Source organism: Oryctolagus cuniculus, chromosome 3 (assembly GCF_051225735.1).
Source record: "Oryctolagus cuniculus isolate XC-2025 breed Fujian yellow rabbit chromosome 3, ASM5122573v1, whole genome shotgun sequence".
NCBI lineage: Eukaryota > Metazoa > Chordata > Mammalia > Lagomorpha > Leporidae > Oryctolagus > Oryctolagus cuniculus.
The window spans coordinates 49,641,529-49,666,281 of NC_142869.1; the positions used below are offsets into that span (position 1 = coordinate 49,641,529).

At 40.7% G+C, this 24,753-nt stretch overlaps 1 protein-coding gene across 3 annotated transcripts in view; it reads right to left on the bottom strand.

The window, feature by feature from the left end:
• The window catches only part of NAB1 (NGFI-A binding protein 1), a 50,446-nt gene that overhangs the window by 16,467 nt on the left and 9,226 nt on the right, over window positions 1-24,753 (bottom strand). For 2 of the 3 annotated variants that reach the window (XM_017342992.4, XM_002712343.6), the window contains exons 2-4: window positions 21,527-22,361; window positions 7,466-7,599; window positions 4,440-4,491 (exon numbers count right to left, since the gene is read on the bottom strand). In XM_017342992.4, the coding sequence (XP_017198481.1) occupies window positions 4,440-4,491; window positions 7,466-7,599; window positions 21,527-22,342 (1,002 nt within the window). In that variant the 5' untranslated portion in view covers window positions 22,343-22,361. Of the gene's footprint in view, window positions 1-4,439; window positions 4,492-7,465; window positions 7,600-21,526; window positions 22,362-24,207; window positions 24,282-24,753 lie in introns of those variants that run through there. The other variant, XM_089330176.1, reaches the window with a different exon arrangement.

Consider the following 24,753-nt stretch of genomic DNA (forward strand, 5'->3'; position numbering starts at 1 on the left):
CTATGTGTGTGTGTGTTTATGAAAATTGTTGAAATCTTTACTTTGTATAGAGTTGGTCTTCTGTGTACAAAGTTAATTGAAAATGAATCTTAATGGAGAATGGGACTAGCAAGGGGAGAGGAAGGAAGAAGAGGGGTGGGAGTATGCATGGGAGGATGGGTATGGTGGGAAGAACAACTATATTCCTATAGTTGTACTCAAGAAATTTGTATTCCTTAAAAAATAAATAAAAAGAAATTGTCTCCTTAACTTGGGCCTAGTAATTAAGAATCAGTTGTACTTCACAACATTTTAAGCTTATCTTTATATTCCTTTTTTTTAAGCAGAGAATAATAAGCTGACAATCCCAAAGGCAACACTACAAAATAAATGAAAAAGCATGCTCAAAGAATTCTAAAATCTTTCTACCTTATGAGTTCTTTTATGTGCAAACTGATCTACTTATTTTTCACTAAACATGCCTAATATTTTCTTACCTCTGTGGTTTACTCTTTTTTTATAAAGACTTATTTATTTTACTTGAAAGAGTTACACAGACAGAGGAGAGGCAGAGAGAGAGAGGTCTTCCATCCAACGGTTTACTCCCCAATTGGCCGCACTGGCTGGACCTGTGCCAATCTGAAGCCAGGAGCTTCTTCTGGATCTCCCACATGGGTGCAGGGGCCCGAGGGCTTGGGCCATCTTCTACTGCTATCCCAGGCCTTAGCAGAGAGCTGAATCAGAAGTGAAGCAGCTGGGACTCGAACTGGCGCCCATACTACTTGAGTCACCATCAGCTGCTTCCCAGCTGCACTAGAAGGGAGCTGGATCAGAAGTGGAGTAGTTGGGACTCAAACCGTAAACCTACACTTGTGGTGCAGGTATCCCAAGTAAGCAGCTTAACCCACTGAGCCATCCTGCTTGCTCCCCTACCCTTCTTTTAAAAGTCAGCTTAAATGTTACCTCCAAAAGAGGCTCCCCTAATTCCTTCTCATGCCAGAAGGTAGAGGTAAGTAAAATACTAACGCTTGGTGAAAAGCCCTAAGGGAATAGTAACCTTACAAACCAATACTAACTACCTCAAAACCAGCTTACAGAATCAGAAGAACAGCTCTACTATATCAAATCTCACTAAGAGGATATTACAACAAATTCCAATACTGTTTATTTTTTGAAGGATTATACAACATACATGGGTACACACACACACACACACACCACGAGTCACACACATTGAAGAGATATTGAAGACTGACACACACAGGGCTTTTAGTTTAAAAACCAAGCAAAGGGGAAGGCACTGTGGCACCACCTGGGATGCCTGCATTCCACACTGGAGTGCCTGGAATCAAGTCCTAGCTACTCTGCTTTCCAACCAGCTTCCTGCTAATGCACCTGGGAGGCAACAGATGGTAGCCCAAGTAGTGGGTTCTGGTCACCCACATGGGAGACTAGGTCGAGCCCCAGCTGTTGTGAGTACTTAGGGAACTGGATCAGCAAGTGGAAGATCTCTCTCTCTCTCTGTCTGTCATTCTGCCTTTCAAGTAATAAGTAAATCTTAAACCAACTAACAAAAACCAAGAAAAACAAAATTAAAAACAAACCAGTGACAACACAGAAGTGAGCCACTGTCTGAAATTCAAAGCTAGAGCTTACTTCTGAGAAACAAAATCAACAGGTTAGTGTCTACTAACCTACTAAGTATTTAAAGCTAGAGGCTGATTAGTCACTTCTCTTATTGAGAAAGAGTTAGAACTGTTATTCACAGGAAAAGGAAACACCACTTATCTTAATTCTGAATCCAGAATTGTTCAAGTGGCTTTGGTAAACAATAAACTAACTGAAGCCGACACGGTGGCATAGTGGGTTAAGCTGCCATCTGCAATCCTGGCATCCCATATGGGCATTGCTTTGAGTCCCAGCGCTCCACTTCTGATCCAGTTTCTTGCTAATGCACCCAGTAAAGCAGTGGAAGATGGCACAAGCACTTCAGTTCCTGTGCCCACGTGGGAGACCTAGAAGAAGCTCCTGGCTCCTGGCTTCAGCCTGGCTCAGCCTTGGCTATTGTGGCCATTTGAAGAGTGAACCAGCAGATGGAAGATCTCTGTCTCTCTCTAACTCTTCCTTTCAAGTAAATAAAAATAAATCTTAAAAAAAAATAAACAATAGGCTGGCGCCGTGGCTCACTTGGCTAATCTTCCGCCTACAGTGCCGGCACCCTGGGTTCTAGTCCTGGTTGGGGCACTGGGTACTAGTCCTGGTTGCTCCTCTTCCAGTCCAGCTCTCTGCTGTGGCCAGGGAGGGCAGTGGAGGATGGCCCAAGTGCTTGGGTCCCTGCACCCGCATGGGAGACCGGGAGGAAGTACCTGGCTCCTGGCTTTGGATCGGTGCAGTGCCGGCCATGGCAGCCAATAGGGGAGTGAACCAATGGAAGGAAGACCTTTCTCTCTGTCTCTCTCTCTCACTACTATAACTCTCTGTCTCTCTCTCTTTCACTAACTCTGCCTATCAAAAAATAAATAGACAATAAACTAATCATCTATAATTATAATTTAATGATTTCCTGTTGAATACAGGACTAGAAGGGCCATAACTAATATTATAAACCAGTGCTAGGGAAACTGTTTTCTGTCAAAGGCTATTTGAATATTTGTAACACCATTTACAGGCCATACAAAATTATCAATTTAAAAATTAACATTTATTAAATAAAAGTTTAAAATAATTAAAGTATTACTTCCATATACATACACTTAGTTTAATTTAATGATCGAAGTTTAGTGTTGTCCAGCATAATCTGCTTTAAGTTGAAATTAAATAACGGGATGTCCAACAGAGCATTGATCACCCACCTCTGCCTAAGAGAAAAAGGAAGAAAGAAGCCTACAGAATAAAAAAGTACCCTATCTGAATTAAGGAACAGTGGTTCCAAAACTATTTTATCGTTCTCAGAGCCTTAAGACAAGCACATGGGGCCAGCATTGTGGCACAGCTATAAAGCTGCTGCCTGCGACTCCAGCATCTCATATGGCGCCAGTTTGAGCACCAGTTACTCCACTTCTGATCCAGCTCCCTGTTAATGTGCCTGGGAAAGCAAGAGAAAATGGTCTAAGTGGTTGGGCCCCTGAACCCATGTGGGACACTAAGAAGAAGCTCCTGGCTCCTGGATTCAGCCTGGCCATTGCAGCCATTTGGGGAGTGAACCAGCAAATGGAAAATATCTCCTCTCTCTAACTTTACCTTTCAAAAAAATAAAATAAATCTTAAAAAAAAAAAAAAAAAAGACAAGCACATTTTTTCTTGCTCAGTCCTCACCTTACCACTTGCAAGCCTAAAATCAGAATAGCCTCAACAATGATCCTATAGTACGGGCTGAAGTAAAGTCTCCATAATTTGCTGCTATTAAATTTTCATTTCTGGGGCCAGTGGCTTAGGTTAAACCTCTGCCTGTGGTACTGGCATCCCATATGAGTGCCAGTTTGAGTCTTGGCTGATCCACTTCCAATCCAGCTCCTTGCTGATGGCCTGGGAAAGCAGTGGAAAATGGCCCAAGTGCTTAGGCCCCTGCACCCACATGGGAGACCCAGAAGCTCCTGGCTCGTGTTTTCAACCTGGCCAAGCCCTGGGCATTGTGGCCATTTGGGGCATGAACCAGCGGATGGAAGATCGCTCTCTCCTGTCTCTCCTTCTGTCTACAACTCTGGCTCTCAAATAAATAAGTAAACGTTTAAAAACAAAAAAACAAATTGTCATTTCCCTCAGACAACTAATATAAAGAAACTAAAAGTTAGCACTTCTGAATTATTTGATAACTAATAATGTAAATAAAATTCTGAAATGAAGTTTAACCAGTAAGGTTAAATTAAGTTAAAGTTAAGTATATATAAATCTGTAAGAAACACCAATTTGCAAATCAATCTTTGATAAACTGACTGGACATCAACCCAGCAAACAGTTTTAAGAATCTCCTTTGGGGGTCAGCATGGTGGTACAGCATCCAGCATCCCATAGTAGCCTGCTTATTTGCGTCCCAGCTGCTCTGCTTCCAATACAGCTTCTTGCTGCTAATGAGCCTGGGAAAGCAGCAAAAAAATGGCCCAAGTTCCTGAGCCTCTGCCTCCCACATGGGAGACCAGGATGGTGTTCCTTCCTAGCTCCTAGTTTTGACCTAGACCAGTTTTGGTGTCACAGCCAAATGGAAAGAGAACCAGAGGATGGAAGATCTCTGACACTCTGTCATTCAAATAAAATACAGAAATTAAAAAAACAAAAAGGAGTCTTCTTGGTTGGCTAGTTCAAATTACTATAGACCCTTCAAAGTAACAAAATTCTTTTTTGTTTCTAAGATTCTAGAGTTCATGTTTTGGGGTCTGAATTAGTAAAGGTTTTTACTCAATTTTTAATTATCTTAAAACAGAAGCAAATTTACTAGCATAAGAAAATATAATATATAACCATACCTCCACTTTAATTCTCTTTGGGGATAATTCATCTCTTTCTCCACATTTTGACCTAAGGGGTAATGGAGAGAAAAAGAAAACTTAAGAAAGCAACAAACATTATTCCAAAAGCTTCTCAACTTATAATGTTCTACACCAAAATATGTAACCCTGAAACTTCAACATGAGAAATGACATATGAACATAAAAATAATGAGAAAGATTTTTCATCATTCCCAAATTAACATTAGGGAATATGCAGACACCATTATACACTTTAAATGGCAACTACCCAAGACCTTCCCACACAGATAGCACTCAATTAATATTTAGTGATTATCACATCACAAAAGAGAAAAAAACAATTAAGTAGGAATAATTTAGATAAAATGACAAGAATGACCATTTAAGAAAAATGCTTAAGGTTATATTAGATTTAGTACATTTAGTTTATCTACCTAAACTACAAATGCATTTACCCTTGACTCAGAAATCTCTGGTTGGGAATCTATCCCAGAGGATATACATAAAAGGGCACTCCATCAATTCTGAGACACAATTATTTCATGTACCACTATGAAATATCATTGCCAATTAAACTATGACAAGTCATCAACTCTAAGTCATACTTCCATATAAAACGTGAAAATGTTAAAGTATATCCTCAAATCAACAAAATACAATGTGCCTATTACTTATTGTGGCATCATTTATAAGTACAAAAAACTAGAAACAATTGAAGTATCATTGACAGAAGACTGGACCTACTAAGTCATGGGACAACCACCCAATTCAATATCATGCAGCTATAAAAAATGAGGCAGATGAGTATATCCTAATAAAGAAAGGTCTCCAAAATGTCAAGTAAAACAAAGTAATATATAGCCACACAGATGCATGCTTCCTTTTGTTTCTTGAAAAAAGAAAATGAGAATATGTATTTGCACTCTTTTGCATGTGCATTTACAAGGGTGGGGAACCTTCTTCTGCCAAGGCCATTTGGATATTTATAACATCATCTGCAGGCCACCAAGATTATCAACTTAAAAATTAGCCTGCTCTAGATTTACTGAATTACAAGTCCCGCCTGGAGCTGCCTTGGTAGGACCAGACCACAGGATTTCTTAGGCCTTATACAGCCTGAGGGATGGACATTCCCCACTGCTGGATACAGAAAACACTGGAAGAATGAAAAAGAAACTATTAAAATCACCTGTATCAGGAAACAAGGTAAGAGAGAGATGGAAGTGAAACTTTTTATGTTCCTTTTTTTAAAACAAAGGTTTGGCTTCTAAATTATGTGAAAACATTCATGTATTTTAAAATATACCTAACTTATAAAAAAATATAAATCTAAGTACAAGAAGAAACAGCTAAAAATCATGAAAGGCAATTGCCTCTAGAGCATGATCTGAGAAGTGAGAAGGGGGATCACTGCCCTGGGTGCTATACGACTTCTTAAATCACATACATGTATTATTTTGATTAAAAAGTTAAGTAAAATAATCAGAAAATGTACTATATAATAAAGAAAAGAAAACAAAAAATGGAATCAACTCCTGAATAACTCTAAAAAACCTGCAAATAATTCTATAACATTGCTGTATGTCCCCACTCAGTTCATCTGGTCTATGTAATTTTACTTACTGTCTGTCAGTTTGTACATAGCACTAAAGTAGGACAAAAATGAAGCTATGAATTAGGGAAAATAATGCTGTCAAAGCAAATGCCTATAGTAGTAATTTTCAAACTTGTATATGCATAAGAATCAGCACAGATGCTTATGAAAGCTCAGATTTGAAGGTTCCATTCCCAAAGACTGATTTATAAGGGCTGGGAAGGGTGCTTGGGATGCAAATTTCCAACAAATACTCAGTCCAATGGTTCTACTGAGAGAAGCAATGGCATGCACAGCAGATGGTGGGCTGGAAATCATACTCTATGCAGAATCAAGTGAACAACATCAAAATAATCCTATACCTGTAGGCAACACTTAGGGTGCAAGTGAGGATAAGATGGACAATAACAAGACTGTGTTGACATTAAATTTTGAAACTACTATTGCTTTTCAATATTGTATTTTGCATTTCAAATTCACATTCCACAGTCCATCTGCTATTAATAAAAGTTTCTTCCAATTTTCCCTTGAAAATAGTCCTTTTACATATCCAGCTAATCTCAGATTGCAAAAGGGCCACTTTTTTCCATAGAGAGCTCAACAAGTTTGTGTAGTTTGTAGATGTATAAGTATGTAAATGCTGTCTAATCCCATATGACATCAAACTAAAACCACTACTACAGAACAATGCTCTAAGTACTAGGGAACAGAGATAGAAGAGAATTAAGCAAACTAACAAAAATCACTTTAGTAATAGCATTTTAAAAAGTCACTGCATTGTTTATTTCTTAAAGAGAGGGAGATTGCGATTCCATTTGCTGGTTCACTCCCCAAATGCCCACAACAGCCAGGGCTATACAGGCTGAAGCCAGGAGTCAGGAACTCCATGTTGTCTCCTATGTAGGTGGCAGGAACCCAAGTTGGCAGGATGGTGGACTGGATGCTCAGAGTAGCAGGGACCTGAACCAGGTAGTCCAATATGGGATGTGGGTGTCCCAAACAGCAGCTTAACCCACGGTGCCCAACCCTGTAATTGTACAGAACTACATCATGCCTTTACCTTTTAGAAAATTATTTATTTGAAAGGCAGAGACAGAGCTCCACTGGTTCATTCCACAAACGCCTACAACAGCTGGCCACAACAGGAAGCCAGAACTCAATCCAGGTCTCCCATGGGTGTGGCAGGGACTAACTACTAAACCATCACCTGCTCACTCTCAAGAGTATGCATTACAGGGAGCTAGAATCGGAGGCAGAGCTGCCACTCAAATATCAGATGTGGACATCACCAAGAGGCTTAACTGCTATGCCAAATGCCTGCCTCAACTTGTACGTTTTCAAAAACACTCATATTCTATCAATGGATGATGTTTCAAACTTTATTTCTATCAAGCAATGCAAAACTAACACCAATTAGTTAGACACTTACTTGGTAGTTCTGTAAGTATATTTGTAGGTGACTTCTCGAGAAATCTGCCTAGCCAGGGCAAAAAGTTCATCTCTTCTGGTCAGCAGAGCATTATCTTTCACACAGAGTTGAGCAGCTGCTTCGTTAACAGTGAGCTGGATATTCAAAATAAAGTTACAGAAGCTATAGACATTTTTATTTCACCAATATATAAAATGTTCCACTTAAGAATACAGAGTCACTTCATTAAATATTTAAATTACAGTTCATAAAATCAGGATGGTATTTATTCCTAGTTGTTCCAGCTGCCAAATTTCAGAGGAAAATCAAATCATCATCACCCCACAAAGCCTAAACTAATCAAAACAGTCACTTTGTTTACATTTATTTACTTTTTTTTTTTTTTTTTGACTGGATGGGAGTAACAAAGAGACAAACTTGGCACAGTGTTGCTGGGTCAGTTCTTGCTTTCCTAAGAAAGCCAAGTGCATCCCTTCTTCCTACCCAAACCTTATAGTTTTTGCCTTGGTTTGCAAGCACAGAAATGCCCTTCCAATCCTAATAATATATATTTTCCTAATTTTAGTCTAGTTTTATCTTTTCCTTTTAAGTATTTAATTCACTTAGAATGTTACAGTATATGATGTGATAAAAAAGCTAAAATCTTCCTCAAATTTCCAGTTGTAATTTTTTAAAGATTTATTTATTTATTTACTTGAGAGGCAGAGTTACAGACAGAGAGGGAGAAACACTGAGAGAGGTTTTCCATCTGCTGGTTCACCCCTAGTTGGCCCCAAAGGCTGGAACTGGGCCAATCTGAAGCCAGGAGCTTTTTCCAGGTCTCCCATGGGAGTGCAGAGGCCCAAGTACTTGGGCCATCTTCTACTTCTTTCCCAGGCCTTTAGCAGGAAGCTGGATTGGAACTGGAGCAGCTGGGACTCAAACCAGCCTATATGGAATGCCTGCACTACAGGTGGATGCTTAACCTGCTATGCCATAGCATCAGCCCCTCCAATTGTAATCTATATTAGTTTATTCTGAGACAATTAATTTGGCTACTGAGAAGCAGACTGCAATTAGCCCAGGTCTAATTTTAAATTTAGAGCTAACTGAGAAAGCATGAATGAAGAAATTTATTTTTAAGCCTTCTACTCTCCTCCTAAGTAATCATCAAAGATCAATTTTCCCCACAAATGCTTTTGAAAGATACATTACTGGAGCTTAAAGTAAAATAAGGACTGGTGTTGGGAGAAGGAGGTTAAGCCACTGACTATGATGCTGGCATCCTATATGGGTGCCAATTTGAGACTTGGTTGCTGCACTTCAGATTCAGCTCCCTGCTGATGACACCTGGGAAAGCAGCAGAAGATGTGGGAGAAGCACCTGGCTTCAGCCTGGCCCAGTCCTGGCCACTGTGGCCATTTGGGAAGTGATCCAGCAAATGGAAGCTCTGTCTCTCTCTCTCTGTCTCCCCCTTCTCAAAAACTCTGCCTTTCAAATAAATAATCCTTTTAAAAAAGCAAAATGAGTTTAAAGAATGATTTCTTAAATAAACAATGTGGTAGTAGCTACACCCACATTGAAGACCCTTCTCTAATCACTTTGTAGGTAGCTACTTGTGTTTTGTACTCATCAATCTAAATTACTGTGGAGAATCTCTGATTATAAGATATTTTAATTGGCAACATTTTGGAGGTACTAGTTTATGATCAACCACAGACAACAACTTTCCAAGACAAACTGCAAACAACCATCTAGTACTTCTTCTGTCATCTTACCAGTATCCAAGAACAACAGGCGTAACACATTCATTGCTACTGAATTCAGGCTCCAACAGTCCGAAAAAGCAGACTGAGCTTCCCAGGGCCTAAGGAGTCTTTAGGCTGGGGAAGTAACTTTAGTTCACTCACAAGTTGTAACAGGAAGGTGATTCATGAAGCCTCTCCCTCAAAAATCTGTGCTGTCATTGTTATCTAGATTTCACGCCTCCCAGTTGCTACTAATGAACAAATCAGTAACTATTCTGATATACTGTAAAAAGATGACAAAGATAATCCAAGACAGTGGTTCCCTGCTGCTGCACAGTTAGCTTTCATTTATATATTTTAACTCTTAAATTTTAAAAAAACTTAATTTTTAGACATAAAAATTGGACATATTTATGGTATACTATGTGATTATTTAATGTGTTAGCTCTTAAAAGGTAGTAAAATTCTAATTTTGTTAAAATATAAAACTATAAGATATTCTGCCTTACTGTTTGCTTCTTTCTCCTACCTTCTCTCTTCTTTTTAAGATTTATTTATTTACTTTTTTGAAAGACAAAGTTACAGAGAGGAAGATGGAGAGAGAGTGAGCGAGCGAGCGAGCAAGTCTTCCATCTGCTGGTTCACTCCCCAAATGGCTGCAATGGCTGGAGCTGCGCCGATCCAAAGCCAAGAATCTGGAGCTTCTTCTGGGTCTCCAACACAGGTGCAGGGGCCCAGAGCCTTCCATCTTCTACTGCTTTTCCAGGCCATGGCAGAGAGCTGGACTGAAGTGGAGCAGCTGGGAACTGAACCGGCTGGGATCTTGTACTACAGGAGGTTTTACCCACCACTACACAGTGCCAGCCCCTCTCCCACCTTCATCACCAAGAATACCAAAATTCTATTCACACCTTCATGTAAAAGATTTCTTGAAGTTAGCTATCATTCAACACTAAACTGAAAATCTGGACTTACTAGTTATCTTTATCCTTAAAAAGAATATTTAACTGAATCTATGAAAAAAATTTCTTTTACAGGTGGGTCAAATTATAATACTTAACAATCAAACCATTATTACCTTCAATTAAGTATTTTTGGCATTGTTGTGTGACAGGGAGGTGATCAGAACTTTCATTTCTAGCACTCTGGTGGGCTAGGTACCATGACTGGTCCCCTCACAAAAAACCACCACAAATAAATAAAATAGGGGAGAGGGGTTAAATTCTCTTAAGTACTCAATGAGCTGGCAAGACATGTACATACTATCTAGGCTGAAATGAATGAACACAACATAACACAGAATTTAAGGTCAGTTGCTAGACTAGATGAACTTGAACTTCAATCTTCATAGCAAAGACCAGGGCACCCTAGAAGTGAGGATTCAAAGACTCCTCCTCCATAAAACTGAAATTTCAAAGCACTGCAAATCCAATGTAGGGCTAAATTAGAAATACTGCAGTCCCCAAGGAGCATGCAAGGAGAATTACTTGTCCTGGACCTTGGCACTGAGTAGGAGAGTACAGAAGATATTCTCTGGGTATTCCATAACCCCAAATCAGCTTTCACACAGATCATCAGCTTTAATCCATAATAATGGGCTGAGAACTTATTTTCACAGGCTTCCAGAGTCGTAGGTCCCCAAATGTCTCATAGAAGTGAGAACAAATAACCTCTGGGAAAATCCACTTTGTTCCCAGATCTCAAAACATTTCCACAGTTAAAGTTCCAAAAAAGCACAAATTCATAAAGAAAAATCATAAAACATCTAAAGAAACAAGGCATGGAAAGTGAAACTAGGAGGAAAAAAAAAGCAGAATCAGATCCTCAAATACTTTATTTAAAGAAGTAGATTTGAAATGACTAATAAATAGCAAAAGAGTACAAATGACCAAGAAAAAGTTTCCATCTAGAGAGGAGAAAAGACAGAAACAATCAAAAAGTAGAAAACAAGTAAGCAAAATCACCACTATTTTTTTCTTTTTAAGTACAATAGGCATACTGGTGACCTCAAAGATGATTTAGGGGGCAACACTGGACCCTGTTGTGATAAACATATCCTTTTTTTTTTTGAAAATGTATTTATTTATTTATTATTTGACAGGTACAGTTATAGACAGTGAGAGAGACAGAGAGAAAGGTCTTCCTTCTGCTGGTTCACCCCTAAATGGCCGTTATGGCCGGTGCTGTGCAGATCCGAAGCCAGGAGCCAGGTGCTTTTTCCTGGTCTCCCATGCTGGTGCAGGGCCCAAGCACTCCCGGGCCACAGCAGAGAGCTGGACTGGAAGAGGAGCAACTGGGACTAGAACCCGGCGCCCATATGGGATGCCGGCACAACAGGAGGAGGATTAGCCAAGTGAGCCAACAGCACCAGCCCCAAACATATCCTTTTTATTATTCATTGGAGAGGCACAGAGAGCGAGCTTGCTCCCATCCACGGGTTCTCTCCTCAATGTCTGCGCTGGCCAGGACTGGGCAGAGGCTGAAGTCGGAAGATGGGTACTAAATCCAGGCTTCCTACACGGTGGCAGGAAAATCATTACTTGAGCCATCACCACTGCCTTTCAGGGTCTGAGTCAGCTTGAAGCTGGAATAAGGATTCAGGACCAGAAATCAAACCCAGGTATCCAATCTAGGTACACCAATATAGGACACAAGTACTTCCCCTGGTAACTTAACCACTAGGCAGTCAAGTGCTTGCTCCTAACCATTAACTCGTAAGCATAACAATGAAACAAGGACAAAAGCCAATGAAATGTGATCTTCAATTACTAATGGAAACCAATGACAAAATAAATTTAATATTCTAAATAAATAGTAAGAATCAGAGGGCAAGTGTTTTTCCCAGCTGTTAAGACACCAGTTAAGATACCCACTTTCCAGGTACCTGAGCTCAACACCTGCTTTGACTCCTGACCCCAGCTTCCTGCTAATGCAGAAACAATTACGGCAAATTTTCCAGAGAAGGGGAAGGATGGAAAGATTTTTTAAGTAAAACATATCAAGAATTAATAAGATTACTATACAGTTGACAATTAGCAAAGATAAAACACTCAGAGTAACACTCCTGGACAATTCTATTGCCTTCAGGCTTTCTTCACATTATGTAATAGTTTAGAAGTATTAGTAAATACAACAGTAATATAAAATAAATTTAAGGCAGCAGTTTACAAAGGTTACCACTGCTAAAGATGTTGGGACAGGGCTTATTTTTGAATACTCCTTTTATAAAAGACGAAATTTGTCAAAATGTCATGTTTTCAGGCAGATCTATGGCGCAGTGGGTTAAGCCGCTGCTTGGGCGATGCCCCCATCCCACACCAGAGTGTCTGGTTGGAGAGCTATTCTGGTTTCTGATCCCACCTCCTGCTAATGCTCCTGGAAGACAGCAGATGCTGACTCAATTCCTTGTGTCACAGCCACCCATGTGGGAGACTGGGGTGGAGTTCCTGGCTCCCAGCTTTGGACTGGTCTAACCCCAGCTACTTGGGGGCATTTGGGTAGTGAACCACTGAACGGACTTTTTCTCCCTCTTCTCTGTCACTTGACCTTTCAAATAAATCAATATTTTTTAAAAAAGGATTTTAACATACAACTTTTATTTATTGATAGAGCAACCTACCAAAAACAAATAAAATGTTAATACTAAAGGCAACTTGAATAGCACACACAAAGAGAATACTATATCAACAATTGCCAAAAAACTGATCATATACTGGACCATATCTAAACTCTCAATCAATTATATCAATTTTAAAGAGCTGGTACTGTACAAACCATGTTTTCTTAACTACATGTATTTTGTTAAATATCATCAGGAAAAACAACTGGGGAAAAAATCATTCCTATTTGGAAATGATGAAACATTTAAAAATAAGTCATGAATCAGAAAAGAAGTAAGAACCAACAGAACTGAAAATATAATAATCTAGTGTTAAAAGTCTGGGAATGGGGTCCAACGCTGTGGCACAGAGGATAAAGCTGCTGCCTGCAATGCCGGCATCCCATGTGGGTGCCGGTTCGAGTCCCAGCTGCTCCACTTCCAATCCAGCTCTCTACTAAGGTCTGGGAAAGCAGCAGAAGACGGCCCAAGTCCTTGGAACCCTGTACCCGTGTGGGAGACCCGAAAGAAGCTCCTGACTCCGGACTGGCACAGCTCTGGCTGTTGCAGCCAATTGGGGAGTGAATCAGTGGATGCAAGACCTCTCTCTCTCTCTCTCTCTGCCTCTCCTTCTTTGTGTAACTCTGAATTTCAAATAAATATTTAAAAAAAAGTCTGGGAATAACACTAAATCAATACTGAGAACTTACAGTGTTTTAAAAATGTATCAATTAATTATTTGAGGACAGAAGCTTGGAATTCAATCTGGATCGCCCATGTAAATGACAGGGAACCAACCGTGAGTCACCATCTGCTGCCTCTCCGGGTGTACACGAGCAGAAGGCTCAATCGAAGTGGAGCCAGACTCACACCCAGGCACTCTGGTAAGGGATGCAGGTATCCCCAGCAACATCTTTAACTGTTGTACCAAATGCCTGCCCCTTTAGCTCTAATTAGTTATATTAGAAAAGAAAAAATGGAACATCGATGAACTAAATCCCAACTCAAGTTAGAAAATAAAATGAAGTCTAAGTAAGTAGAAAACACACACACACACACACACACACACACACACTCCTACAACCAAAAATATGGGCTAAGCTAAAAGCTGCTTCTTCAGAAAGATTAGGGATCTACAAACTTTTTCTGTAAAACGCCAGAGAACAAGTATTTAAGGTTTTACAGGCCTAACAGTCTATGTCACAATCACGCAACTCTGCCATTGTTGTTCTAAGACAATTGCAGACAACACATAATCATATAGGTTTTTTTTTAAGATCTTATTTTTCTAAATATATACATCATACAATCATTTATTATGAACAATGTGTATCTTTTTATTTTTTATTTTATTTTGATAGGTAGAGTTATAGACAGTGAGAAAGAGAGACACAGAAAGGTCTTCTTTCCGTTGGTTCACTCCCCAAACGGCTGCTATAGCTGGTGCTGCGCCAATCCGAAGCCAGGAGCCAGGTGCTTCCTACTGGTCTCCCATGTGGGTGCAGGAGCCCAAGGACTTGGGCCATCCTCCACTGCCCTCCCAGGCAACAGCAGAGAGCTGGACTGGAAGAGCAGCAACCGGGACTAGAACCCAGCACCCATAAAGGATGCCAGCGCCGCAGGTGGAGGATTAGCCAAGTGAGCCAAGGCGCCAGCCCCCAAAAGATCTTATTTTTTATTTGAGAGGCAGAGTTACAGAGAGACAGGTCTTCCATCTTCTTGTTCACTCCCCAGATGGCTGCAATGGCTGGAGCTGTGCCCATCAGAAGCCAGAAGCCAGAAGCCAGAAGCCTGGAGCTTCTTCCAGGTCTCCATGTGAGTGCAGGGGCCCAAGTACTTCAACCATGTTCCACTGCTTTCCTCGGCCATTAGCATAGAGCTGGATCCAAAGTGGAGCACCTGGGACTCGAACCTGTGCCAATATGGGATGCTGGCACTGCAGGCAAAGGCTTAGCCTACTATGCCACAGCACCAGCCCCAGCATATAGAAGTTTAATTATGAAAACAGGAGGCAGGCTAGATTGGGTCCGCAGAACCGAGTCTGCAGATCTCAGGGAAAAAAAGAGTAAAATGGACAAACCTCAGATTATCTGGGGGAAAAAGGAGGGATAGATGGCACAAGCCATATCATGTCTTAACAACTATAAACTTCAAGCCAGTAGGTTTTAAACTTTGGATGAAATGGACAAATTATTAGACAAATGTAACTTCTCAAGAAATAACTTGATTCGAGAAATAACCATTTAACTGTCCTATAATTCATTTTTTAGACTTATCAGAAGGAAATTCCCAACATTTCTCTTCAAGTATTAGATGAAATGTATGTGAAGCTGAGCGTTCAGAATAAAGTATTTTAAATTATGAATAATGTGTACAGGTCTATGGGGTTCCCAGATTCACAATTCCTCCTCTCTCAGAACTGACACTGTTACATTTCTGACACATTCACCCTTACTTCAAAACAAACAAAACAGCCACAAGGGAAACTGACCTGAGCTTGGCATCATTGTTTATTCTGCAGGTCTGGGTCCTTAACTCAGTAGCCTTCTTAGCTTCCTAGTTCTTGTAGAATTTCCACTCAGTGGACTACACATGTCCCTCTTCCCAATCCATCTTTCAGCTTTAGAATTCTTTTCCTGCCTTACTGTTCCCAATTTACGACCCACCCCTCCTCCCTCACTCATTGATGCCCAGATCTGAGGCAGACTACTTGTCTAGTTTACCACCTACTGTCTTCTAACACGTGTGAGATAGATGGAACAACCTGCCTGCTAGAAGTCCCTTCTCATACCACACCTGCGTTTGTCCCTTAGCACCCACCCTATGCCACCAACACACGTGGTCCTAAGCCTCAGCCCCTACACTATCTCCAAGGTCTATCTCATATAATCCAGCTCTCCTGTAATCCAGGTGCTTAGATTGTTATTGATTCTGCACTTAAATAAGTGTTTAACAATATTCATTCCCTACTCCTTTACTGTATGGAGTACACTTGAAAATAAATATAGAAGTATTCACATGAAAAAGAACCTTAGGTACCTGTGAAAGTTGAAAAGATTTTTCAAGTGTAGATAATGTCCTCCTTTTCATCCTAGTGACCTATGTACAGTCCTGTAGTATCCATAGGGTTTACAAGAAGAAAACTTTCAGAACACGGAGATTACACTAACAGTGAAGTAAGAGTAAGTCCTACATCTCCTTATTTGGAAATTGAGGACAAACTAGTAACAGTCTTTAACCTTAGGAATTTAGAAAAGCCAAGGAATTTTCTTCTGATTTTAACATCAAGTGAAAAAATGCAAAAGCCTCTTAACACCTAAAAGGTACATTCAATAATTCTTTCTTTTAGTGCCCTCAGGGTTCTGTAATTTCCTCCAAGGTCTTCAATGGTTACTAGCTTGAAGAAAGCTCCCTGATACATAAACTTCTACCCCGAACTGTGCTCATTAATGGACCAGACTCACATATCTGAGTTCTATTAACAATTGGACTAAGTTAAATTTCAAAAACACCAACCCCAGAGCTGGCACTGTGGTGCAGTGGGTTAATGCCCTGGCCTGAAGCACTGGCATCCCATACGGGCACCGGTTTGAGACCCAGCTGCTCCACTTCCGATCCAGCTCCCTGCTATGGCCTGGGAAAGCAGTACAAGATGGCCCAAGTCCTTGGGCCCCTGCACCTGTGTGGGAGACCCGGAAGAAGCTCCCTGTTGGGCGTTGTATAAAATAGTCCCTAACAACATGGCACCTGGCGGATGATCGGGGGCATGTCTGCGGCCGCTGCAGTTATCAGACCACCTGCAGGGATAGGTCCGATTGCGTTATCCCTATACCTTGCTTAAGGTGCCCCTGTGCATGGTCCACCTGTGCCTGCATGACCTTTTCGACCTTTTCGCTGATTGGCTCCCCTACTGTGCATGTCCTTCGTAAGCTTTATAAGCCTGTACGCTTCCTCAATAAAGTGGTTCCTGCTTCGAAAGAACTCACGGGTGCTTGCTGTGGTGTGCTTGACCCGTCGACCTTACCTCTCCTGTTCGCCTTGTCGGGGAGTGCTTGTACTGCCCCCTGCTGGTCAGGGGACAGTCTCAGGCTTAAGACCCCAACAGCTCCCGGCTCCTGGCTTCGGATCGGCACAGCTCCAATTGCGGCCAATTGGGGAGTGACATCGGATGGAAGATCTCTCTCTCTCTCTCTGCCTTTCCTCTCTCTGTGTAGCTGTGACTTTCAAATTAAAAAAAAACAAAAAAAAAAAACAAAAAACAAACAAAAAAAACAGCCCAATTCCCAAGACCCTCACTTCCACACCTTGGCCTAATAGCATTAATTGTGAGCTCTTATTTTGGGAATTCTACAACTGTTTCAAGTACTTAAATACCATTTGCACCTATTTATCTAAAGAAGCAAAGAGCTTCTTAGCAAAAGCCAAGTGCAAATTCTTTCTGGATTTTTTTATAAAGTAGAGTAAGATTTAAAATAGTTAGAAGAGTGAAGTTGATTGGGTTTATTAAGTAATCTTAAAATACTTTTATTTAGATAAAAAATACAAGTTTTTTGATTCAACTGTGTTTCATCTGCTGTATTTATAATTTATGGGGAAACTAAGTTAAAGCATCAAAGGAAAATTGTAAACATGTTTTGTCTTTTGTTTTCTATCAATGACATCCATGTAGCTTGTCAAGTGGACTTCTCCAGTGGTCAAAGGCAATATAAAATCGTCAAAGTGTATGTGGATTTTAATGCTAAGTTTGCTTTCTGGATCTACTCATAAGCTCCTGTAAGGCAGTTATTATATGGCAAATGATAATTCACAACTGCCAAAGGGTAGATCCAACATGGATCAAATCACAGATCTCCTCTAAGTTAAGTCTTTCTGCTAACCAATTACCTGATCTGAAGCTCCAGTATTCACATCTAAAATCATTTTAAAAAATCATATGGTAGAACTGCTGAAAACAAGACTAATATACAAAAACCAGCCAGTGATAGCCGTCGAAAAATCAGAGGAAAAAATCTAATTAAAAACTATATATTTTTGTATCTTATGTATTTGGTATATCCTACATAAATAAATTCTAGAATACATGTAATATAGACATGTAACATACACAGTATTTGACATAACAAAAAATGTGCAAAACCCACGTGAGTAAAACACAGCGGCTGAGACACCAGTTAAAATGTCCAAGTTCCATTCTGGCGTGGCTACATTTGATTCCCAGTTCCCCCTCTTGATTCCAGCTTCCCATCAATGCTGACCCTGGGAGGTAGCAGGTGATGGTGTACATGGTTTGGTCCCTGCTGACCACATGGGAGCCTAGGAGCAGGTTTTCAGTTACAGCTTTGGGAGGGAATCAGCAGATGAGAGCTCTATCTCTTTTCTCTGTCTCCCTCAAACAATAATAAAAATTATACAATTACTGACCAATATAAAAGGCCTAAGTAAACACATACAAGAAGTCTCATATTTTAAATATATCTTTTCAAATTGACATATTTAAGGCATTTCTAGGCAAAAAACAACGAATGTGGGAAGAATCTTATCAATTTTATTTTAGTCGAGTGCATAGTCTAAATTTACATAATTAAAAGAAAAACTACATCAAAATTCTTTGCAAAGCTACTCCAAAGTATAATTATATAATTTCAAAATTATATCTTATTCATTGTTTGAACTGTTTTTTAAGATTCTATTTATTTGAAAGTCAGAGTTACAGGGAGACAGGGAGAGATGGGGAGAGGGAGTGTGAGAGAGAGGGAAAGACAGAGAGAGGTCTTCCATCCACTGGTTCATGCCCCAGATGGCCGCAACAGCCAGGGCTGGGCCAAGCCGAAGCCAAGAGCTAGGAGCTTCTCCCAGGTCTCCCATGTGGGTAGCAAGGGCCTAAGGACTTGGGCCATTTTCTGTTGCCTTTTCCCAGGCCGTCAGCAGGGGGCTGGATCAGAAAAGGAGCAGCCAGGACACAAGCTAGCACTCGGATGGGATGCTGGCATTGCAGGCAGAGGTTCTACCAGTAACACAAATACCTGCAATGCCACAATGCTGACACCTGACCTGTTTATTCTTTGTAAAATATATTTCAATAGCTCCCACTTACAAATTTTGTTTTTATTAATTAAACTTTCTAAAAGCTTCAAAAGCTGAAGTTTTATATACTCCATTTGATTATTTGAATAAAGATGCCTAATTGATTTTAAACAGAATATAACCCTAATAATTAGAGCTTTATTTCCAAAAAGGTCTAATACCATGGTAGAATATTAGGTTGACTTAAAAATTAATTATTTAAAGGAATACTTTAGGGGCCGGCGCTGTGGCGCAGAGGGTAAAGCCGCCGCTTGCAGTGCCGGCATCCCATAGGGGCGCTGATTCGAGTCCCAGATGCTCTACTTCCAATCCAGCTCTCTGCTATGGCCTGGGAAAGCACAAGATGGCCCAAGTTCTTGGGCCCCTGCACATGGGTGGGAAATCCAGAAGAAGCTCCTGGGTCCTGGCTTCAGATCAGCCCAGCTCTGACCATTCTGACCATTTGGGGCGTGAACCTGCAGATGAAAGATCTTTCTGTCTGTCCCTCTGTCTAAAACTCTCTCAAATAATTTTTTTTAAAGAAATACAGTTCAATCTATAAAAGAATAAGGTAACTCTATGTGTACTGACTTCAAAAGATACCTATTGGTGTATCACACTATGTGCACTGTTCCATTTAAAAAAGGAAAGAAAAATAATTAGAACAGTGTGCAAAACATGATCCCATATTTATATATGTAAAGAAAATATCTGGCAGCTTATAGATTCAGAGTTACAGAAAGAGGAAGAGACAGAGAGGTCTTCCATCCGCTGGTTCACTCCCCCAAATGGCTGCAACGGCCTGAGCTGAGCTGACCCGGAGCCAGGAGCTAGGAACTTTTTTGGGATCTCCCATGTAGTTAACAGGGGCCCAAGGACTTGGGCCATCTTCTACTGCTTTCCCAGATGCATTAGCAGGGAGCTGGATCGGAAGTGGAGCAGCTAGGACTTGTATCGGTGCCCATTTGTGATGCTGCCACTGCACCACAGTGCCTTTAGTAAGTATTTTTTCATGTTAAAGTAGAAGTCTGGGGGTTGGGGACATCTGATGCTAAACATGAAATACTGCACTCAACCTGAACAGTTTTTCAGAGAATTTCCTTTCTTCTAAAGGATTTATGGCTATTTAAAAAGTTAGCTCTAACAGTCTTTTCAACATTTGAAAATACACTTATTTTTCAAGCATTTATTGGGTACATTAGACTCCAGGGATATAAAGAAGAATGAGGCATTGTTTCTGCCTTAAAGAAACTCCAAGTTTATTGCAAGAGACAGACAAGTATACATATAAGCACAATCAAGTGTTGAAGTTAAATGTAACACCAGTGTTGCAGAGATCTAAATAAAAAGAACAGGTCATTCTACCTGGAAGGCAACATTAGCAGAAAAGACCATAAGTCATGTTTCAGGTGAAATCCATCCCCCAAGAGAGAAAGAGACAGAACTCTCATACATAGTTCACTTCCCAAATGCCTACCATGGCTAGGGCTGAACCAAGACAGAAGTTGGAGCCCAAAACTCAAACTGGGTCTCCCACAGAGGTGGCAGAACCCAACCACTTGAGCCATCACAGCTGCCTCTTGGGGTTTGCACTGTCAGGAAGCTACAACTGTAGCCAGAGGTGGGAATTGAACCCAGGTACTCTAATGTGGGACAAAGGTATCCTCACTGGAGATTTAACTGATAAGCAAAACTCCTACTCTGAGCTGAATTTTGAAGATGACATACTGCTCGGTCAAGAGAAAAGAAGTACAATAGTGTATATATACATATACATACGCACACATATATACATACACACATACTTATATACATGGACACATACTTGCAGAGTGTCTCTAGATAAGAGTGCTATAAAGATAAAAGAATGAGAATTTTTAAAAAATTTATTGAGTTACAGGAGAGAGGGAGTCAGAGAGAGAGAGAGAGAGAGAGAGAGAATATCAATCTTCCCTCTGCTGGTTCACTCCCCAAAAGACTGCAACAGCTAGGGCTTTGCCAGACCAAAACCAGCAACCTGGAACTCTGTCTGGGTCTCCCATGTGGGTGGCAGGAGTCCAAGGATTTGAGCCATCATATGCTGCTTTCCCAGGTGCATTAGCAGGTAGCTGGATTGGCAGTGGAACAGCCAGGACATGAACTAGCAACCATATGGGATTCCAGCATTGCAGGTGGTAGCTTAACCTGCTATGCCACAACAATGGCCCCGATGGGAACTTTTAACACCAATCATTGAACAAAACAATGTTAAAAGCTACTATTCAAAGCTAAACATTGATTTATATTATTTTGTTTTCTATGCCAGCTAAGTTTTGGTTATTTTTACAAAATTTTTTTCTAAAATAGAAGTCTGCAAAAATGTTTTTGAAATGTATGGTTAATTTATAAATTGAAAAACTGCCTTACAAACACAAAGACTATGCTCTCTCTGATCCAATTCTGACATATTCCTAAAAGTCACTGCCTTGTAGTTCCAAAGCACAAACGTTTGAGTTAAACACAAATATAAGCCCAGCACAATAAATATGGTCTGTTTTCGTAGAGGTTGCATTTTGCTAATGCTTATATGTTTTTAGTCCTGCTTTCAGACAGTGTAACTCTGTAGCTGCAAATTATTACCAAATACGTCTAAGAGCGCACACTGTGTAGAGAAAAAATTCATGGGCTTCCTACCTCATGAAGTGTGAGATGCTTTCCATCCTTTCTCTTTGAGTCGAATCTGCCATATATTGCACTGTATTTTCGAATTTCCTCCTCTTTGTGTGGATCGTCATCACTCATCTCAAAGATGTGACCAATCATTTTGGCCAACTTCTTGTTGGTTTTCAGCAGCTCTTTTACTTCGTTCAAGTCACTTTTTGGCAGCGTGGGGGCCATTCGCTCCACACACTCAGCCACAGAGAGTGCGGCAGCAGCATCTAGGGCCTCGCTGCTTTCCTTTGGGGAAGCTGGGGAGCCAAGGTCAGCTGGGGACAGGCTGTGCTCACTTTCGGTAGCATGGTGGCCCTGCCAGAGCCTGGACTCTCCAACGCTCTGCAGTGCCAGGCTCCCCACATCGGACTTCCCCTGTCCCAAGCTCTGCACACAGGTCGTGGCAGCACATTTGGGGATTTTTAAGTGAGGTTCCCGGGTATTGCTGTTCCTTTCGTAACTACTGCAGGATATTCCCAGCCACGTCGGTGATCCCTCTGGTAACTTATAAATAGGTATGCTACTGACAGGAAGGGAAGTCAGCGGCTGATTGAAAAGGCCCGGGTTCGTAACCCAGTCTCTCAGAGCCTTCTGCAGCCTTCTAACATGAAGGGGCTTGCTAGCCATGCCCACGAGTGCCATAATCTCCAAAAACTCCTCTTCTCCAGCTTCACAGAGCTGCTGCACATCATCACCACCTTGTTGGATAAAAGCATCGAAATAAGAAAGAAGATTGGCTTTCTGTAATATTCTATACAGCTGTAACTCCCCCAGGGTCCTGGGTAAAGCCGCGGCCATTACTGTGGATGGGTTAAACCTGCAAAAAGAAGAGAGAAAAAATTCAAACTCCTTAAATCGAATAGGCTGGGCACTACAGGATTTAAGAATGTAATACAGAGGAACAAAAACAAGGAGCATTTGCATTGCAACCATCAAGAGAGCGCCATTCTTTCTATGTAAGTACTTTATCTCATTTTGCACTCCAACAACTCTAAAGGCCAGACCTTCCTGGAGAAAAACCAGCAAGCAGAAGTCTGGAGACCCAAAGACTCACGAGGCTCCACAACCCACAGTTTGGGCAGACTTGGCTATTTCCATGGTGCGGACACAGATGTAGATTGAAAATAATCAAATTTAGCAAGAGGAGAGAAGTACTACAGTTTACCACCATTTGTTAAATACTGACTGTGCCAAGAAGTATCATGGACACTTCACATGTCTAATCCTCAGAACAGCCTTGTGAAGTAGGTATAGTTATTTCCATTTCATAAAGAAAAATTAGCAGGATTAGTCTGGCAGGTAAAGGAAGATTTCAGTAAGACCTGGAGGTAACAAAATAGAAGATGGCATATTTAGGAACCAAGAAAGAGGCAGCAAAAATTCAAACAAATAAATGACAAGACTTGGTCATTTCTTAGGCATAAACATGAAAAAGGAAAGGAAACAGTTACAGTTCTAGGAAGAGAAGAGTTATAGGTGACAATGGGATTATATAACAGAGAAAAATCAGGACGATGGGATTCCCTCTGACATGCATGGTACTTGAACATGGCACAGGGCAAGATGCTAACGTACAACTACTCTGCATGCAAACATCAAGACTGTGTCTACACATGTATCAAGGACACAGATGCAAAATGTAATCTGAGGCCATCATAGCAGCAGCAGAGGTCAAGGTCAAGGAAGAAACATACTTTTAGAGCCCAAGCAACATAGAGAAACCTGTTGTTAAAAAGACAGAACAAGAGCTAGTAAAGCACTTCTTGACCTCTTAGCAGCCTTTAAAAGTTGTTCAGTTGCCTGGAGACCTCCCACATACAAAGAGGAGTTGGCTGAGTACTTCCATTTAAGAGAAACAAACTTGTTGTAATCAATGTACCCTTAGAATCAAAAGGACCCTGTAGCCCTCTATGGAAAAAATTACAGAGGGCTTAAAAAATGCACACATCAGAGGAAAGTACAAGACCTGCTCTCAACTCAAACAGTTCGGATCAACACTTGAATGGGAGATACTGCAATCAGAGAAATATATCTCTGAAAGCCAGAAAGTCAAATGTGGACTTTTGTTGTCAAATGCTGTCAGCCAAAAAGTTAGACAAAATTTTAGTTTCAGTCACATCAACCTGGAGAATGGGTCTCCCTCTAAGGGCTGTGACTGGAAGTTCTGTATCCTCCATAATCTGTTTTGATCAACCAGTGACCTCCTCGTATTTTATGGCTCTTTATTTGTGAAGGGCTAGAATGGACATAGCCAGGTGACCTGATGACCTACTTCCCAAGAGACAAAACAGATGTAATCTGGACCCAGCTGCTTCTGCTAATCCCAAGGAAATCATATAAGGTGTTTTTGAACAAAGTTTCCCAGGTCCCTGGGCCGCATGCAGGTGATTGCCCATGATTTGGCAAAGAGGGCAAACTGCAGAGAAAATCCCTATTTAGTTTGCCCTCTGGAGCACCACAAACTCCCACAAGTCCTATAGGATCACCCAGGTTCCTTAGGTCCACCTTCATGTTCAGGCTGCCCCAGTTCTCTGGATAAAAACAAACATTTTGCATCTTCTCACTGCAGGGACAGACCATCATCTAGGTGGACACTAACCCAGAAAACACAGCTCTTGGGAGTTACAGACTCAAATTTAGGTTTATATTAAATAGTAACATACCAAATGAAGGGCTTCCTGAAAATGTTGAGATTGGAGGGGAAAACAGTCAACTTCCCATCATTCTCCTAATGCAAGTCTTCTGCAGGCAGTCAATTCAAGAGTATTAAAAAAATACATATCCACATACATAAATATATGTGTACACACAAGATTTTTCATACGAGGACTCTAACTCTGTAGGGTTTGTGGAGTGGTCAATTATTCACCTGATGTACTCCCCAGACCATGGAACAGAGGAAAGAGCATATCAGAAAAACCAGAACAAAGCTTTTAGAAATCTTTTTATGAAGTCAGGAAAAAAAATGGTAGTCAAATATAAAAGATAAATTTAAGAAAAGTAAAACTAAAAGACCTAGACTTTTTTCCTCCTGAATAAAGGCAATGATTTTAGCAAATAAGAATTTTCAAGTTTTATCCTTTCTTTACCCAGAAAAAGGAAACACTCTAGTTCCTATGACGCCGGTGAGAAATCAGTTATGAATATATTATCTGCATAAGGATTGACAGGGCCAGGTGCACATTTCCAAAGTCGAGACAACAGATGAA